Consider the following 20,588-nt stretch of genomic DNA (forward strand, 5'->3'; position numbering starts at 1 on the left):
TCCTCCGTGACTTAAAGTGTTAATTCTGCCCATTGAAATGTAATTTTATTGAGTAATACGAGCCGGAGGCGGAATCTTCGCTGCCATCAGAACCCAAATGGTAAATAGGCTCTTTCTCTAATTTGTGGGATGTGCTATAACTCAGTTTGAATGTTGAAAGGAAATGGGCCTCCAGGGGAGTCTGGAGCTCTGTTCATTCAACTTCTAATTAAAGTTTTCCCCTCTCAAGTTTCACTTTATTTTCCGGGGCTTTTGCTCCATGATGATTATTAACATGTGTCCCATGGCCAGGAAATCATTATACCCTTCCCCAACCCAGTCTTTCGTAGATACCTCCTGCTGCAGACCAAGCCGCCTGAAACTTCATCTCCGAAATGATCTGATGGCCGGGGCAGGTAGAAACTAGCTGGCACCCTAAGGCTCCCCAGCCATTTCTGTGCAGCAAGCTGTTGATTCTTTCCAGTACCGTTTGATCAGATGTTGCTGTCCGGCGGAGAGGATCCAGTCCAGGATTTCTTCCAGCCTATTCTTCACGTTTCAAGAGCCCAGGCCAACTCTGGCTTCCTATTCCAACTCCAGCAGGCTTATCTTTTTTGGGGCAGGAATTGTTAGTACAGTTTATCTTGCTTGCTGCAAGTCCTCCCTCAGCTGAGACATGTACTCTGGTGCTGCGTTCTTTTTTTTCCTCTCTCTCTCTTTTTTATGTTTTCTTCTTGTTGTTTTTCTTTTTAAATGTGTAAAGTGAAGAGTTCCTCTTCCCCCCTCTCCCTTTCCACTCCAAAGAGCCAACCTCCAGTTAATTAAAGGCTGGAACTCTTGCTACTTTGCCAGAGGGGAGAGTGAACCTGTGCCTGCATGTGTGTGTGTGTGTAAAATAGATACAAAAATGTCAATGAACAGCAGGAAAAGTTCTGGGAGACCGTCTTACTACTATCGACTGCTCCGGAGGTCACGACTTCAGAGACAGCGAAGCAGATCCCGGAGCCGGAACAGGCCGCTTAGTAGGGGTAATTGCAACAACAGTTCTCTTTAATTGACAGTGCAAAGACATACGTGCTGTTGCTTACAGGTCGCTTCGTTATTGTAGATAAGAATGACCAGTGTGAATATTTGTAAGTGTACCTGCTCCCTGTGAGGCGTGTGTGGAGCTTTACGGAAGGTCAGTTGCTTGTGCCGTGCTGCAGTCATGGCTGGGGAGGGAGAACGGCTTAATTTTAGGAGCTTAGCGGGGGGAGTCAGGCTTGGGTGCTGTTCCTTACAGTGGCTTTAACACCTCGTGTAACTCTAACTAACCCAGTCTTTTCAGTTATCCATGGTTCGGTTTTTTTCAATTTGTAGAATTAAGGTAACTACTTTTTAAGGTGAGATGTTTGGAGGCCTAACTGGTGATTTATAAAGATTGGAAAATCCTTGATTAAGAGATGGTATCTGTATGCTAGAACTTCTTGTTTCTCATGAGCTGAGTATCACCGGGGGGGCTGAAATTACAAAGCTGAGTACAGTTTAGGGGTAGGATTTTCAAAAGAGCCTAAAGATTGTGGTCCTGGGGCATTGCGAAAACCTATGGGACTTGTATTCCCAAATCACTTTGCGCTTTTAAAAAATCCTGCTCTAAAAGGGCCTATTTGTCCTCATCAGCAGGAGTTAGGTCCACAGAGTAATGTTTCTTTAGGGCATACTCACTCATGCAGCCCATTTATTCTACTTGAGGCAGCTACTGACCCAGTTGCATTTTTAAAATAAGCTATTCTGGCTTTCTCTTCTAGTGTGAAATAAATGTTTATTGATGCTTATGCCTATCCTTAAAACAGTCAAAGAAGCAGGAGTCTTTGAGTCATTTTGCTGTGGAACTGCCTTTTCAGAAAGGAGGGGAAAGGGATGCGTTTGGCCTCTAGTGTGACAACCCAGTCATATTTATAATGTCTTGAGCTTAATCAAAGCCATTAACTAAAAATAACTTGCTTTGTTACTGCGTGAATAAAAAGCCATAGTAAAAAGCACCACTGCAACACTGCATCAGGTGTTTGTGCAAATCCAGGCTTGTACTTGTCTCACTGGAGTTAATTCTGATTTATGAAGTAGATTGTAAAACAGGCTCTAGCACTGCAAGATTTAGCTTAGTGCGATGTCCTCTTTCTTCTTTTCCTGGCATATAGTACTTTTTTCAGGATTTTGAATCATCACTGAGAAAACAATAGGAAGCTAAATCAGTCCCTGAGCTTCATCTTTTCCTTTAAGCAGGCAGTGTTTTTCTTTCCATGCTGGGTTTTTTTTTGTTGTTTTGCCTGTCAGGGAGGAGTGTTTGTAAACTCAAGAATGTAACAGTTCCCTTCCCCCCTTTATTTGTGTACTGTGCAAAACCAAAATATTTTACTGTCATTTCAGTCACTGTGACAAACTAAATGTGTTAGTTTCATTTAGGTAACCCAGTATGAACTTAGAAGTGTAATTTGTCATGAACACAAGGAATATGCGGGCAGATTTGATGGAAATGGAAATCAACCCTAATGTTTGTAAGAAATTGGATTTGAACCAACTGAAATCTTCTTGCTGTTGATCTCTCCCTGAGTATTTTGTGTTTCTCACACTTTGTCTCTAGGATTCCTGCCTGCTAGGAGGATCATAATACTCAGCACTAGTCGAGCACTTCTTATCTGTAGATCTTAAAGGGATTTGCAAACCTGGAGAAGAATTTTCCCTTTATTTTCAACATGTTTTTCTAAGAGATGCAGAAAGCAAGTTGTGCAGTGGTGGTGTCACACAGCAAGGTCGTGCAATAGGTCAGTGGTAGGGCTTGGTCCGGGGTCCGGAATCACTGCCCGCTACTCCAGCACCTCGGCTCCCAGTCTGGACAGAGTGAAAGAAGTGCTAGAATACAGCAACAGAAATACTTCCCTTGACAGTTTTGATCCCACTGGCAGGCTAAGGAACAGGAGACTGTAGGGGTGTGGGAGCTATGGAGACTGCAGAAGTCAGAATGAGTTTCTAGATTTTGGGGGTTTGATGTAATGTTACTTTCCAAAACCTACAAGTTTGCATGAAGGAAGGAGCTGAGGGTCCCCTTCTCAAATGCTGATCTCCAGCGTAATTTGCTGTCTGTAGCTAAGATAGTCATAGATCAGATATCCTTAGTGGGAGGTTACCATAAATTCATGAGTATTGGAGTTACTGCACAGGAATTGGCAATGGTCTGTTTTGCCACGTGTGTGTTTCCCGGACATCCTCTTGGCAACATTTGCTCTCTCCGGTCTCCGGACCCTTTGCCAAGATCCCCACGGAGCCCAGGTAAGCCTGCGGCCCTAGCTGGAGGAGCAGTGATACCTGGAAGTTGAGCTTTTCCAAGGTGTGTCACTTCAGCAGATTATCAGCACGCATTTAGACAGGGAACTTGCTGAGGATCAGGCAGTTGTTACACATTTACCAGGGAGGAGAAGATCTCTGCTGGCATACAAGCCTCTCTCCCCATCTGGAATCATTCACTGTTTGTACTGCATTAATCCTGGATGATAAATACCTGATGCCAGAGCTGACAGTGGAGCACCCATGAGATGCAGGTGCTGCCATCTGCTGCCAGCATGGCTCCTCTTCCAAAAGCTGTGAGTCAAAGAACCTCTTTCAGCCCACTCTAGTTTATATCAGTCTCTTTGAATAGAGAAGAGGTTGTGTTTAAAAGCATGTATTTATATACTGCCACCTCCCACTCTCACCCCCCCTGAGGGGGCAATGCCACCTATCCACGCATGCCCTTCTAATGAGCGCTGCTGCATGAATGCTGCCTGCTGGCCTTTTGTGAGTATGGAGTGCAGCCTGCCCGAGGACGAACAGTAAAAGTCAGGCTGGGGTTACAGCTTGCACAGCTGCATCGCAGTCCTAGGCGGTGGCTGTTATAGCTGAGACCTAGTTTGGGAAATTGGTCTGGCTTCCCGAGGTACAAAGAAAGAGGTAACCACTCCCTTTGGGAAAATTCTGCTGTAGTGCAGTTTAGATAGGCAAAGTGAACAGAATTTGCATTTGCTATGCAAGTATCTAAGGAAAGTAGGGGATCGCTTTCCGTTGGGACTCCAGATGGAGACAATCCGATGTAGCATGCAGAAAAATGTATAGGACTTTCAGCTGTTCGCAATGACAGCCAGCTTATTTGATGGTTTGTGTGATGGTATCCTCCATTCTAGAGTTCTCTGGTCAGCCCTGGTGCTTTTAACACATTCATCACAAGTTTCAGTATGTTTGCCAGTCTGTCCCTTTGAGAGGTCCAGGGCTAGAACAGTTGAAGGACAGTGAAACTGGTGGGGGGGCAAATCAGACCAGAACAGAAAGGCATGCTATCAGGAGGCTGGTGTGATCATGCCTCCAGCATGTCTAAATTATTGATATTTGATAATGGATAAACAAGACAGGTTTTACCCCACTGTTAATCTTTGCTAGAATGATGATAATGTCTGAAATCTCCTGGCTTTGCTTTCCACAGAGATTCAGGACATGCTGCAGGTATACGTTAGTCAGTTAAAAAAGCTAACTGCAGAAACCCCATCTCTGCCTTGGACCATCTGTTCAGCTCAGAGATGTGTGTAACTGTATGAGGAATCATGGCAGTAATTATGATTACTACCAGGTGATCCATCTAATGTACTGGAAGGTACTTGGGAGGCAGAGAGGGTAGAAGGAGAATTCTCAGTAAAAACAACACCTGCTTCTGCCTGCAGTACTTTGGTCTGTGGCTTTCTTCATGGTATCTCTGCTTCTACCTAATTACGGCTGTAATGAAGGAAGAGGGGTCAGTGGCAAGTGTTCTGAAAATTCAGTTTGCTCATAGAAACTACTCACGGGTGCTCCATTCACAGTTTCATATCTGAGCTAAATGCATCTTTGGCTTCAGGTCTTTCTTCTGTAAAACTCTGTAGGCAATCAGTTGTCATCAAAGCTGTAAGAATTTGAGAACATTTTGAGTTCCTGATCTTGAAGGTTAGTGTTCCTGATACTTCTGCCTCTGTCAGCTCCTTGGACATAAATGTCTTGCTCTAAGTTCTGTTTATCACAAATGCTTTTCAAGGTCTTCTTCTACAAAAAGGATTTTTATTAAACAGGCTTTCTTCTTCTTTTCCTTTGATGGCTGCTGTGAAGAGAAAACTGACTGATCTTCAGCAAAGCCCAGTATTTTAGTACACCAAACACTGAGAGCTTGGAGGCTAAGGTCAGACCGTTTTTTTTTCTCAGCGCATGCTATTCAGATACGCATCTCTTGAAAACGGCTGGAATTTAGTCTTTCTCCCTCTGTTTGATGAAATGAAAACCTTTTAAGTGATAAACGAAAGATCAACTTATACCCAAATAGCCAATACCTTAGAGGTTAAGGCACTCGCTGGGGACAAGGGAAGCAGAGACTTGAAAATTGTCCCAGCATGTAACAGAATGACATAACAACAAAGGAGGTTTTATTATATTTAAAGCTAGCTGATATTTCACACACTTCTCTCTAATCTTTCCTAGCTGAAAATCTATTTTGCAGCATGTTAACAAAAAGCGATGTTCAACCAGGAATGCCACATGGAACGTCTTCCTTTCCACCTCTGCAGGACTTTGTCCTGTAGCCCAGGGCAGTGCCCTGGACACGACTGTATTACATGTTGTGGGGAGACGGATTTCTGTCTCATTTGAAATTTTGCTCTTACTGAAAATTCCCACTATATTGTTAAGTAAGATTCAGGGTTCTGAAAGTAAATAACTCACATGAAATGTTTAAAGAATACTTTGTTCTTTTCATGACCCACAATTAACTTTTCTTTGAATCACGCTGCATGCCTTTCAGATTTTTCAAAGCATGTGTGTTTCAATGTATATCTTTTGTCTGCACTTACTCTAAATGAAGTTTAGCTTAGGTAGTTCTAGCTATGGCAAAGGCCTGGGTATTAGAATACCTGCATCGTATCCAAACCTACCTTTCCTGATAGATCAGTTTTGACCAGACCTACCTATCTCCGAAGAACAGTGCCATAATCAACTAATGAATAAATAACCAAATAAGTAATTTGTTGTGTGCTGTCCAAACAGAACACATCCCCACAATTCCAATGCCTTTTTTTGGGGGGTGGGGCATGCCAAACCAGTATGTGCCCCTGAGCCTTGATTTTTCGTTCTGTGGTCTCTACTTTTAACAAATTGAATAGTCGTTACGAATACAATACTGCCATCAGAACCCCATATGCGCATCTGCCTATAAAGGGCACACATTACTATAACCTCCTCTTTCACACTCGTTTCTGTTACTGCCTTGTCGTTCTGATCTTTTGTATTGCATCTAGATTGTTATATAGTAAATTTGTTGAGAGACACCATATCTATCTGACAAACCTCTAGTAGCAGCCTTCAATGGTCTGTAAGACTAAAGAATATGGTTTTTTCTTAAAAGAAACTGATTCTGCATCAGCATGTAGAAATTTGAAATATACAGTGTTACCCTTGCAAATACAAGTATGCCTATGTGTTGCATGTATTTATATTGGCAGGCAGAAATCTGAGTAAAATGTTCCAGTTTTACTGTTGTTCCCTGACTCATATCCTACAAAATTTGACAAGATGAGTGATTTTGCCTTTTCAGCACATCTTTCTTCACCAGTGGTTGATACTGAATGAGGTATGGTCAGCAGGAAGTCAAGTCTGGAAAGAAAGATGAGCATAATAACATATTAATGGTCAATCTGCCTGGTTGGTCTGGTCTCTGAGGCGAGACCGAGTCACTGTACCTTGGGACTCCCATGTGGGCTGCCCTGCTTGGCCACCTTCCAGTCATAAGCATCGGCGGGCAGCACTGGGATCATTTCAAGCCTAGAATCACTCTTCCCAGTCTTAATTTATAATTTACTTGATTTTAAGTTATAAGTTTTAAGTTATTCACTTTAGTAGCCAATCAAAAGTACTATTCTATTCTATTCTATTGCCTTATATCCTGGGTAGCTGAAGGGGTACATGTGTACTCTTTGCCTGCCTCCTGCACGTGAGATTTCTTGAAGAATCCAAATCATGTGCCTTAGAATACCTATCATTTTTCTAAAAAATATTGCATAAACAATTTTTTCATTTAAGGGCTGGGAGCAGGCGAGTGAAGAGTCCAGTAATAAACATTAGCAATAGGGTTTTTTTTTCCAAGGGTGGTGTCTTTGAAATGTCAGGAAAAGGAGACCTTCCTGCTTTGCAGTTTTTAATGACCATTGCTTTGTTTTTCAGGTCTCTGTTGTGGCATTTTCTATTTCACGGCAGAACTCTTGCAGCTTTTCATTGAAATTTTAACAGCGTGGCTGACAGATGCCCATAGAAAAGATATGCAAAATTTTTTAAGCTGTACTGTTTGTAGGAAATACTCACTGGCAGCCATGCTATTTTTAGCGCTGGTGCTCCAGCTGAGACTTTGCTGTGTTTGTTCAATGCTTAATTGTCTAATAAAAATCTACACTAAATTTAATAACTTGGGAAGTAGTGCATGATGGAGGAATTCTTGAATTGTTTTGATATGAAAACAACAGATGTAGAATTCTAAGTATCCATTTAATAAACACAAATTTAGAGTGAATTTATTGTCTATGGAGGCAAAGGTTAGATGGGCCCTTCAGCAGGAGCACAGTGTCAGCAGTGCCTCGAGCTCCTTCTTTTGCACTTACAGTGCTGGTGGTGCCACACTGACCTACACCACCTTGTTTAGAAGTATGTCAGAAATGCAGAAACATCAAAACTTAGTATTTTCTCTGACAAATGTGTCAATTCCTACTGGATTCAAAATTAATCAAGATTTAAAACTTCCCATTAGGAGCCACTGGAAACACCAGAGTAAATCTCCAAGGAGCGCTGGCCCTTCTGGTATTTGCATAGTAAGCTAGAAACCCACATGTAGTAAGATTTACAAATATCCCATCCCATCTTGCTGTCATCAGTCGTGGAAGGAAGAGCCTCTATTTCCAAAGACACAGACTTCCTGATAAGCCAAGTCGTGTGTAACCAGCGGTCAGTGCTGCCATTTAGTGTCTGGAGCCACAGTGCAGTTAAACCATAATATTGTGCCCAACATGCGATGTTAACAAACTATGGGGTGGGGTTTGGAGTATGTTTGGGATTTGGGGGACCAGTCACTTCATTTGCTTGTGGCAGTATGAGGTAACGCCTTACTGTTTATTTACTTTTCACCTGTCCTCTTAATGGCACTATCCTGCATTTCTGAGAGCTTTGTATTCCCTCCTCCTTTGAATTCCAGGTGTTGTAACTTCTGTCAGATTTTAAGAGGAACGTTGCAGAGGAGGTGATTTAAGACTTGCTGGATATGGAGTTTTGATAGTGAGACCCTAAAGGGGTAGGGGAAGGAAGGGAAGGAGAGGAAAGACGGGAGGACTGTAGGGGGTAACGTGGAACGTGGGGGAAGGCTCATGCAGGACAACACGGCCACCTTGACTCGGTGTCAGCAGCTGGACCTGTGTATGTGGGCTGAGGCAGGGGCAGCGGGCTTTGCAGGTCAGATAAGCAGCTTGAAAAGAAGCAGATTTGACTAAAGAACCCAGAATCTTGATGAAATTGGGCAACGGGGAAGGTGTATGTGTCTGCTGATACCTTTAGTGTGGGCTTCGTGTCCATTGTGGTGTTTTGTGGCACTAACCAAACCAGTAAATGTCTTCTGAATATCTTCGTGCATAATCAAAACACTAGCTTATAACAATTGTTTGATTTTCTTTAGCATGTTTCTAAGAACTGCAAATACTTTGTGGACTTGAAAGAAGCCGTAGGTAGATGCATTCTTATTTAACCGGTGAGGTGTCCAGAGATAACTTGCAGGAAATCCCACGCATGGTCAATGACAGAATAATGGCACAAACTCCAGTAGCTCTGTATTCTTGTCTGAGACTTTCCTCTTGCCCCAAGATAGGAAGAGAACTCGGGAGTTTTGACTCTCATGTTCTTTCTCTAAAATCTTAACCATAGTCCCATACCTGAATGTCCCATGGTCCCAGCAGCTGCACCTTTAAGAGGCAACTAGATAGAGCAACAGTCTTGACAAAATTGTGAGAATTGCCAAGACTGCTTAAGAGTAACTTGGGAAATTACTATCCAAAGAACAGCTCACTTAATGCTGTGACAGAAATTTGGAAATTGTACCAGCAACTTTCAGGCAACTTGAAGATTGACTGTTGTCTCTTTTTGCTCATCTTTTGCTTATCTCTATTTTAAGTCCTTTCCTTCTGGTAGTAACCTCACTTTCCCCTAACAGCATTGCTAAGAGGGACTGATTACTCTGAAAGGAAATAAGTAGCAAGAGTTGCTCCCAAGTAATGCAGAGTGAGTTTTTATCTAAAAGCCATAGGTAATAAATGAGAAAGAGGTTAAAAACCCTGGTCTGAGTCCAAAAAAGAATTGCTTCCAAAAGCGTGCTTAGAGGGGTTTCAGCAGGCTTTGCATGATCTCTTATGTATTAGAGTAAGTTTGTCTCCTTACAGCTGTGGCAGTCCAAACAATTTAGACACAGAGCTGCCTTTTAAAGCTTTTAAACCTATATTTCCCTTGAAGGTCTTCTAGTGTGCCACTAATCCCTTAAGTTATTGCACTGAAGGCACTCTATAATCCTTTAATTTACTTTGCTCTCAACAGAGCCGGGAACGAGCTGGGTCACTCTCCATATTTGGGCATTATCAGTTTTGCTTTTTTTCAACTCAGACGCTAGCTGAAGGTAGTTTGCTTTCCTTTTAAGCAATGCAGAGAATATTTTAAATGCAGATGTTAATTGCTTGTGTGTTTGTGTATATGTGTGTTAAAAAAGGTACACAAACCCCAGAACTTTCTTACTCATTTCACTGTTTTATACAGCCTTAGGGTCAGGCTTTTAAACTGGGTTTCCTCAGGCCCCTTTGGAAATCAGCGCATGTAAAAATTGATAGCTTTTTGAAATCTGTGAATTCATACCCAATATAGAGCTGGTGAGGGTCAAGAAACAGTGTCAGCCACAGGTAATTTCTGGAAGCCTCATCTCCCCAGACCTACAGGAGACAAAGCTTCTGACTAAAATTTCTTCGGTTGTGCTGAAGGTAAAGCTTTATGGTGATGAGTAACAATAGGGAAGTGTTATGGGTTTTTTTAATATGCAGAAATACTATAAAAGGCTGTCTAGAGCAACACTTTGGTTCCTGAATTTGGAAGGTTTGTCCTGTCCACTGCTTCTTGCTTGCATGAGGGACACAAGTTTTTCATTGTAGGTTTGTTCTTGAGAGCTAGGCTGGGAGTCCTGCTCTGCTCTCGCAGGTTCGTTTATGAATACTGGCTACTCAGCATTACTTCAGAAGTTCATTTTAAGCTGAGCGTTGAAGCATTCACTTTGGGAAAAAACATGCCCTGCAATTGTATAGACTTTGAGAAACATTGACAAGAATAAAGACGGCCAAAGTTTTGCTTCATTAACATTTACACTGAAAAAGGAATCCTCAGATGCTGAGCACTTAATGTTTCTTTTTGAAGAAACCAATTTATTTGAAGTGCAAGTTTCTTTTGTACATTATGTGCTCACATTTTTGATTTCTTACAGCACTTCTGCATCAGTGAATTTCTTGTAGAGTCGGAGATCAAGCCTGGGCTTGTTCTGAAATATCCAAATGTGGTAATAGGTGGACTGTTGTAAAATTTGGCATCTGGAGTTAAATTACAGGATGCTTCTTAAGCTTCTTGGTTACTATAGGAACAAGTAATAGTCATCCTTCATGATTAAGCAGTGTCCATGGTAACCAAACGAGCAAGTTTTAAATGAAAGATATTTTTCCTTTACATTTTTAGCAGTCAAAGGTTAACAGTTATTACCTTTATACCCTTAGATGGGAACAAATTTTGATCTGGCTGGCATATTTAAAGTGAGAACATTTGGTGTTCATTTACATAACTTTACTTCTAGGGCCAGCTGAATGTTGGGAGAATACCAAGATAAAATTTCTGAGAGTAGGGTGTAGTGCATTAATCTCCCCAGGAAGAATGAATGCTATTCACAACGTGCTAAATTGTTCTGCAGCACTGCAGTGTGTTGCCAAACAGCTACTGTATTGCTCCTTGGAGTGACTGCGGTTCAGCAGTGGAGGAAGGAATCCCTACGTATACCCTGCATGTTCTTCAGGACGGAAAATGCAAGTGTCGGTGTTAGTGGAGATAAGAACATCCTCCTGCTCCCTCCCACTTCAAAAATAGGATGAGAAGTGTACTAGTGAATATAGCCCTGCTAGATCCCTTTTTGTAATCTACGACACATTTTTGTTTGTAGGTAAACAGTGGATATCACTTTAAAAAGCATGGCAACACAATCACAAAGCTAGCACAATTGCTATAGATTAGTTGCATTAAGGAATATAGTAGTTTGGTGGTTTCTTTATGTCCATCTGCAGCACACCGTTATTTATATGAGTAAGAAAACATGACTGCTTTTTAATGTTTTCTTTCCTATCTCTTTCACTGGCACTGGCAATGTTTGCTTGAAAACAAAAAGTGAGCCTGTGAAGCTGACACCTGCAAGTATGTTTTCAGAGCATGTATGTGTAAGAGAAGCAGAAATACTCACCCGCCCCCAAAGGAAATAGAAGTATCAGTCACAATAAGTTAGGATTTACATTCCACAGTATAGGAATTGTGGAATGTAAAATGATTGCTTAAAAGAGTCTGAATGGCTAGAAGAAAGACGTACGAGTAACAGTAGTAAGGACAAGAAGTATTTTCAGCAATATTCTGGGTATGTAGGCACATAGGTAGATTGCCAATGTGTTGCAAACGCACTGTATGCCGACATACATGTGTGTGCATACACTCCCACATCCACACACAAGCAAATGCAGAGCATTTGTGTAAGCGCTCACCTTTAAAAACCAATCAGGTTGGCAGAGAAGGTGACACTCTTTTTATAAGCATTATCTTGTATCTAATGCATATTAAAATGAAGGAGACTTGTTCTATTTGTCAGGGGAACTCCTAGGCCTCCTGCATAAACATTTGGAAAAACAGAAAAAAATTCTCAGCTATCTCTAACGCTATTCCTAATCCTAACCCTTCATAATTTTAACTGGAGGAAGAACAGTGTTTTCAGACTTTCCTGCCACTGCTGCTTTTAATGCTGTCTTTGAGTTGCTTCATCAGGAGAAATACTAAATTTTGTCCAGTAGGTACCAAAAATTACTGCTATCCAGTTAGTTAAAATCCGTCATCCTTGTGTAAGTGTTTCCAATGAAACCGTATCCCAAATAGCCAGTGTTAAATCCCAACCTTCTGCTTTCTTGAACAATATTAAAGTTCCTTCAATGTTAAGGCAATCTAACTTGGATTAATTGGCTCTGGGCATTAAGACTCTTTCAGCCTGATGTAAAAGCTGCATGTACTATGTGAATTTCAAATCTTAATGTTTGGTCTATTATGCAGATGGATGTGAATAGAGATATGTATGTGACCCCATTTATCTCTCTAATGAAGTGCCATCAATAGAACATCTGTTTCTTTGCCATAGAAGATGAAACCTCTGATGAATCATGCTTATAAATTAAGTATTTATTTATTTAATTTGCATTTTGCCAGTACAGACCTGTTACAGCAGCCACCACGCACGACTGGAAAAATGGCCTAGTAATTAAACTGCGCAAAGTTTTAATTTATACGGTGCTGCTACTCCGCACGCAAAGTAAACTGTTCTGAACTGGTTTGTAGTTCACCTGTCCAAGTCAGCTCTTAGGAAACCCCCAAACCAAACATAAGAACGCTTTGCCAGTGAAACAGACCTCACTGATGGGGGACAAAACCAAGGCTGTGATCTGGATGGGTGTCTGCCGTCTCTCTGGGGGTCCCCCTGTGGCACTACGTGCCTCTCTGCTTTTTAATTCTCTCTGACCTTGGAAGCGAAGAGGGCCAACGTGCTGCAACGCAATCTGTTCTGGTGAGATTTCCCACTCCCCTCTGCAATCCTGGGAGTTTTAATGAAATGGGAGGCCCGGCACGACCTGCGTCGGCTGTTCTGAAATCACAGAGGGAGCCTTCGCCGCAGGAGGGACAGTCCGTTCTCCAGCCGCTCTGCGGCAGGGATCCCGCGACGTTAGCGAAAGAAAGGTCCACGCGAGACCGTCTGCCAGGCGTCTGTGGCCCTCGGCCACCACGCGCGGATGGCCGTCGCGTGTTGGGCCAGCGGTCTGCGGAGGCAGCTGGCCCTCAGCCCGTCAGGGATGCCGGCGGTCCCGAGTGGAAGAGGGCTGTGTTCTCCACGCCCTGTCCCAGACGCTGTGGAGAGGTGGGAGAGTTTAAATCCGCAGTGACCGAGGTTACGGAGCACAGAAGTTTCTCTGTTGCCTTAGATTGCCTCTGCGAATAGGCAGCCATGCTGATGAAGTGCTGCACGAAAGCAGCACGGGAACAGCGTTGAATCTTTGCAGAAATGTTAAGCATGATGGATGAGCCTAATTTAAACCTCCCCAGAGCTGACTTCTTGTTCTCCAGACTCCATGTTGCTTGTCTTTATCATCACATAGGAGGAAGCTTATGTTCTACTTCGCTTTATCATCCTTTCCAGTTTAACCAGGGTATTAGCAGTCTCCACAATCTGGTCCCCAACCAGGCTAGAATTTCATCTTTTTCTGATGTATTTTTTAAGTCTGTGCTTGATTTCAATTTTACCCTGGAGAAAAGGCTCCTAATGATATGCCGTTAGCAAAAGACGAATTTCTTCGTTCTCTAGACATCATACCAAAGGAAGATAAATATCATACATATTTTATTTCAGAGACTGATAAATAAAGAATAAAAATACCAAAAATATATATATAAAAATATCTAATTAAAAAATACCAGACAGTAAAATGGAGTTTGTAATAAAGGCTGCTCAATCAGCATGATTTGCTATTTATTTTTAGAAAGGGTTTCAATTTTCTGGATGCCTTGTAGTCTCCCTGTCATCGCCCTGGCACCAGGTCTGGGGACCTGCAGCTATGTCTTTCTTTTGGACGTGGATCCGCTTTTTCAGTTTTGTAGTGCAGAGAAGTTAGCATGTATATTTTCAGGCTCCTCATGTTGAGAATTACCTGAGCTTTCCTTTCCCATTCGTGCTATTTTCTTCTTTCTTTTTTGCCCTCTGGGAGTACCTTTTTCTTGACAAATACGGCTAATCTGTCTCCTCAGGTAGAGAATATATTCCCCATCAATTTCTACGAGGGCAGAATTTGCCTTGGATACCTGTCGCTAACCTACAAGAAGGAAGGCAGTGGTACCTGGACGGTGCCGGCATCTGCAGTGGGGACGTGAGCTGCCCCGCGGAGAGGTGTTGCCTGGCTGAACCCAGCTAAACAAGCAGACGGACAACACCAGAGAGATCCCACAGCCCTGCTGCCCGTGTCAGAAGCAGATTTCTCCCGGGCAGCCCAGATCTCCCCTGTCCTCTGGCTGGGTCAGTGCTCTGGGCTGGCTTGGCCAGGGAAGGGGCTTCAGCTCCCTCTAGTGAGGCAGCTGGATTTCTGCTATAGCAGAGCAAAACTCCGTTTACCCCACTGCTGGGTGATAACAGACGCACGGTTTATTCCAGCTTTGAGTGCTGGAAGGCCTAACCGAGCTTTCCAGGAGAGAAGAGGCTGCAACACTGGGCAGCCAAAGCCCACAGAAAGACACGAGAAGAGGGCAGTAAGTCCCTTTGCTGCTTGCATGCATCAAAAAGCACCTCGGCATGCTGCTGGGAAAAGAATTCTCTTACTGGGTAATATTAGAGCAAAGAGAGGAATAGATACATATCAAGTACACAGAAAAATAGCACAGCTTTTTTCAGTGCTAGGTTCGAGAGCCATTAATAGCACTTGCTCAGGAGCAATATGAGGAATATTAAATACTACACAGTACACGATATCTGGGAACCTGACACAGAGACGGTATGAGATCCATTAAAGTGCACAGCATGCTATGGCAAAGGTCAATGTCACTTCAAATCATTATTTAACAAAGAAAAAGCTCTTCTTCCAGAAGATCTTAGTCCCACTTTGAGAGAAGATGGTCATACTTTTTAGCTGGTGGGAAGCACTGTGGGCTGATGTCTTCTGTGAGTTGAATTGTTTTTTGTTTTCCAGCCAGTTCTAATAAGGCTCTTCAGTTCACACAGCTGTCCCAGCCACCATTCTCGTAGCTGCAGAGGATCCTATGGCTCTGAGTGGTGCTTCAGGTGCCTTTTTATGCTTTCAGGCAGGGCCGCAGTTGAGTCAGAGATGCCATTCCCCCTGCTAAGCTGAATATAGTGGGGTTTGTAACACTTAAGTCATCTGTGAGGGAAACAGAGGTAATGGTAAGAAGCTAGATCTGTTTGGTGTAGTCACTGTGGATAGCATTAGCTATAGGCATACAACCAGCCTCTAACTGTTTAATTCTAAATATTTTGTGCCAGAGTGTAGCACAAAAGGCAAGTAATGATTCCAGTTTATTTTTTTTGTTTTGTATGTAAATGGTTAGATAAGTGAGGGGTTTTTTTACAAGCTATAGTTCTGTAAACAGTATCCCTAATTGTCTGAAAAGGTAGTGAGAGCATGAGAAAATGGGAAACTATTTCTGCTTAAAGCATTAAATGAGCAGGGAGTAAATCACCGATTCTGATGTAGAAGAGCTGTGGGTACAGCCAGTGGGATTGCAGAAGTGTATTTAAGCTAGAGATTCTAGATGCAGGAAGAAATAATTTTATTCTAACATAAGAAGTGGTGGTGACACAAGCTTTCATTAGCCTAGAGAATACCCACTCTGAGTGTTCATTAGCTTTGGTTTTAGATGAGTCTGATTTTTCAGAGGGCAGCATTACCTGCCCTAAACTTTTGCTTCACAACCATTTTTATTTAAAAGTCAATTTTATTGCCTAATAAAGGTTTGACTTTTAATTAATTTTGTGTGGCATAATGGTTATAATATTGCTGTAAGGGATCAACTGGAATTCACTGAGGGATCAGCAGGGCATTGGGCGATAGGTTCCAATAAATAGTTCTCCGGGTAATTGAACAATGAAACTGGCCTTGCAGCTGTATTTCTAGTCCAGCTGATGGGAGCAGGAAGAGAGTGTTAGCAAGGGCGTTCATAACCTTTCAGTGGTTCGTAACTGACCTTTGTCCACTGGAAATCAGACATTTTTGCATCTCTGCTTCCCATTCAAAGTTATTCATGCCTCGTGAAGGGTAAAGTTGGCTTAACTCAGTAGTTATTATTTTCTGTTGTTGTTTATTCCCGGGGTAATATTCCACTTCTAAAAAGTGCCCCTATTCTAACAGCAGCTTCTGAATACCCCTTTGGATTCAGATTAGAGAGCCATCCTTCCTCTTGGACTCATGTGGCCACCTAAAGCTATCTGAAATGTAGATTTTTCTGCAGCCTCTCTTGAGTATTCGGAATCACACAGGCACTACAAATATCTCGTCTCCAGGGACTGTTTTTAATTCATAAATGCTACTGTGAGCCGTGTTAAATAAATCACTTCTGTCACTATGTGCCTCCTCCTCTCCTCGGTTGGGTTTGTAGTAAGGAGTTATTAGATAATGCAGAAATTAGAGGAATAACACCTAAATTCATTAAGCAATAAAATTAATTCACGGAGTGTAATTGTATGAGCAGGAGACCGGTAATTCCTGTTCCCTCTGGTTTCACAGAAACTCCACCCTGGTAAGTTCTCTGGGGCACCCTGGAGATGTCAAGCACCAAACCAATGGGGCAGGACAGGGAGGAGCACCCCTTCGTTGGCGGATCACTCCGAAGGTTAATTATTCGGGAGCCAGTCTGACCTCTCCCAGGGCTGCCTGTAGGAGCTTTTCCACCAGCTTTTGGTTCTGACGAAGTCTTAGTTTTCTGCATTACCTCCAGACGGTCTGGTGAAGTTTTATTGTCCTCTAAAGTCTCCTTTCCCTAAAGCACGTCACTGCGGTGCGGTGCAGGAACCTGGCCTCCTGCCGTGTCTCCCCAGCGCTGCTGGCTTGCCTGGCATTCCAGTCATACTTCTCTTTCTTGCTGCCTCTGATGAAGTCATCATCTCTACTCCTCTTATTCCTGGCTTGTTCGGAGTGCCATGGCATGTGCGTTGCTGACAAGCACGGCGTCCTTTTGGTGAGTTTGAGGGAGACGTTTTCTGATTGCTACCTTCTCTGACGATCGTTCAGATTTGTACCTCCCTTTCTTGTTTGGAGTTGGAACGGGTTCCTATCAGAAAATCAACTTGCTGGGAAGTGCCTGCTCGTTAGTTATTCCTTCCAGCTGGTTCTCTCTGCTTTTGTTCATACTGTGTCTTCCACTGGCTGATCCCTGGAGTTGTGTGTGAGAGGAGATCAGGAGAGGGGGAGAGCGTGAAGAGAGATGAACAAACAGGAGTTAATGTATTTCGTTCCCACGAATGAGAGCATAATCCTGATGATCTCTTGGACTAGCTGTGATTCACAAGAGCAGGTAATGCAAATGTAAAAACATCTCACTTGCTAAGTGAAAAGTAAACAGTATTAATATTTGTTCGTGTGTTTGTTACACATAATGACCTGCTCTGTGGCAGTGTCTGAGAAGTTGCAACAAAGAAGGCAGTGATGTTGAGTGGGTTAAACAAGAGCTTGGGTGCCAGGAGTTCCTCACAGGCTGTTCTGCGGATGTCCTGGAAGCCGCGGGGGGACTGCTGCGCTGCTCTGTAACTATTCTGCAGCACAAAGAACGGCCATGGAAGAGTGTAGTAAGGCTTAATTATTCTGGCAATTCAAATGCCTTGAATTAGTTAACAAATCAAATGTGTTTATTACTGTACAGAAACAGTTTCAGAAATATTCATAAGCCCTAGGTCCTAAATTAATGTGCAGTGTTTACAGTGCTATGTGTTCTGTTGGCAGTGAACTCGGTGGGATACTTTCAACTTAAAAAAAAATCCTGGTGCAGTACACACCAAGCAGCATTTTGGACCCAGCGGTGTGTGATAACCCAGGAGAGGTTTCAGAGGGTTGATAATGTCAAGGAAGTTTCTCTTTGAAGATCTTATCCTGCACTGGGGAAAACCCAAAACATTGCAGCCTTCTCTAAATATTTGGAACAGCAGGAAGCACTTTTGTTTGTTTCTTCTTGCTTCTGTGATTGTGTAAGGTGAACGTGCCCCAGCCCGGCGTCAGACTGTGGCAGACATTGAGCAGTGCTGCTTATGGGGAGATTAAGTACGTGTTCCTGAAAAAGAACTGGGAGGGACCACAGCAGCACGTAAAACAGCCTTGAGTAGAAATGGCCAGTTATCTTTGGGCAATGCTGTCAACAATGAGGAGAAAATTAGATGAGGAATTTCCATCAGAATGGCCACAGTCCTCCTCAGAGTGACTTATGAACCTTTTCCCGTCCAATTTTGAGATTTTTAAGAGCTTCTAAAGGGCCAGGTAATATACTTAGGTGGGCCTGCCTGATTCAGCTGTCCAACAGTAATTAGACAGCTTCATATTGCTCATCTGTATATGTATCCCATCCTTTATTTGGGTATTGCATTGTAGGCTGGTGGAAATTGCGGAGAATCAGAAAGCAATCCCCTTCTGTGGGCATCCGTTTCTGCCCACTGGCATCTCTGCTGCTGGGTTATGTGGCTCTCCTCACGACACCCAAGGAATCCATTTTCAGATCCAGTATGCCTGCACTGTAATCCTCATTTAATAGACTGTTACTTCAGTGATTTTCAAGCCTCTGTGTCATAAAAGAAAGATTTGGAGGTTTTAAGTTCATAACAAGTTGAGGACTTGGGGAGAGCAAATAGTGTCCTGAGATACTGTGTGTCTAAGTCCTCAGATCAAATCTGATGTAGAGCAAATAAATGGACAAATGAAGGTATAATCCTGGAATTTCTATGAGCTAAGGGATAGTATTAAGCTAACAGAGAAATTCACTGTCTAGTGAGGATGTTATCTCATAATACTAAGTGCTTCTGGAAATGTCATTCCGTGGTTAGCTGCCTGCAGTAATACTGCTCCTCATTCTGGAATGCTTTATCCTGGGATACAAAATGGATGGCAGACATTCATTAATGAAACCTTGCAGTGTTCCCATGGGATTTTCAAGGTTTTTATCAATGTGAATCTGATGAGAAGCATTAAAGCGTCCAAGGGTCACACTGTGGGTCTGTAACAGAGGTCAGTGGAGGACCCTGGACTCTTTCTGCTCTTGAGAGGGGTCACAGAACTGCCGCAGAGTCTGTCCAGCCAGAAACGGGCTGGAGGTTTGGGAGAGGAGGGAGATGTGTTAGAGGCTGTGAAGAGAAGGCTAAAGTCAGATACCGAATCTGATCTCTTGTAACTTGCTTGTCTTATGCACAAGTGGGCAAATTTGTCAGAAATCACAGAAAATAAGGCTGGAAGGGATTTCGGGAGATCGTCTGGTATCCATCTGCCCCAGGAGAAGGGAGGGAGGGAAGCTCATTGTACCTGAACCTTGCCTGACAGTCCATGGAAAGGTTTAAGATAGGCTTGAACGTACATTTATGTGTGTCTGTGTTAAGAGAAGACTTTTTCCAATGGCTAATCTAAATATCTTCTGCTGTAAATTAAGACATTTCTTTTTCAGCCTCTAGTGGCTATGGAGAGAGTTTCTATTATTGCCTTAAAGCGACCTTTTATGCGGTGGCTGGCTGCTGCGGTGTTACTCTGGGCTTGCTTTAGCAGACATCGCAAAAGCCAGTCTCTAGGCAGAGTAACCTGGCCTAAGCCTTCTCCTCTAATCCTGCAGAAATAAAAAGGGCAGTTCAGTCCTTTATGTAGTCATACTGTTCGCTGCGTAAAACTGTTCTGCTGTACATGCCTGGTAGTTAGGAGTTACTAATTTACCTGTAAGCTATTTTTACTTCCCTTTAAAACAAACAGCTCACCCCCACCCCCACCCCAAACACCCACACCCAACCCTCTTTCTCGTTATTTCTGGTTTCTTATAAAGAGTTTTGTAATATATCTCTCCTGGAAACCCTCCCCTCTCCAGTGATACCCACACTGCTTAAATTAAGCTAGAATAGAGATTTGACTCCAAACACTTTATGAACCATAAGCTTAAGAATAAGAGGAAGCTTTAGGTCCTAAACCATCTCTGTATTTTGGTCTGGGTCAAACCGATGTGTTTTGCTGGCCCTGCCTTGGATATGTTTTAATGATGAAGTAAGAATTTAAGAGTACAGTTCGGAGCAATCAGACCCAGATATTAATCAGCCCCAGCTCATAACACACTCTCCCTTTCTCGGAAGAGGTCTGACCTGTGTGGTTGAAAGAGGAAACAGTTTGACAGATTACCAGAAGTGAGACAATTGTGCACTTTGGTCTGACAAACCACTGTGGTGCAAGTCAACAGTGCTGTGACACCTCTGTGGAACAGCAGGGACTTTCCCTCTGTGCTGAAGGCGAGAGGTGTGTGGGGCTGGGGAGCACAGCTCTGTGCCTGTGCCGCCGACCTCTGGGGGAAATAATTTCTTGCATCTGCTTTTCACGTAATCCCATCGTTCCTGTTTTCCCACCATGTATATGAGAAATGCTTTGAACAACGTTTATTTTTCTGGTCATTAAGAAAATGCAAAGCAGCTTCTTCAATTGTCTTGTCGTCTTGAACTCACTTTCAAAATGCTG

At 42.9% G+C, this 20,588-nt stretch overlaps 1 protein-coding gene across 5 annotated transcripts in view; it reads left to right on the forward strand.

The window, feature by feature from the left end:
- The window catches only part of DAB2IP (DAB2 interacting protein), a 210,694-nt gene that overhangs the window by 43,405 nt on the left and 146,701 nt on the right, over nt 1–20,588 (forward strand). For 2 of the 5 annotated variants that reach the window (XM_049832021.1, XM_049832023.1), the window contains exon 1: nt 637–1,007. The exons of 2 other annotated variants lie outside the window; for them this stretch is intronic. In XM_049832021.1, coding sequence (XP_049687978.1) covers nt 887–1,007 — 121 coding nt within the window. In that variant the 5' untranslated portion in view covers nt 637–886. Of the gene's footprint in view, nt 1–636; nt 1,008–17,403; nt 17,422–20,588 lie in introns of those variants that run through there. One more of the 5 variants, XM_049832025.1, reaches the window with a different exon arrangement.

The sequence above is a fragment of the Accipiter gentilis genome, chromosome 29 (genome assembly GCF_929443795.1).
Source record: "Accipiter gentilis chromosome 29, bAccGen1.1, whole genome shotgun sequence".
NCBI classification, from domain to species: Eukaryota; Metazoa; Chordata; class Aves; order Accipitriformes; family Accipitridae; genus Astur; species Astur gentilis.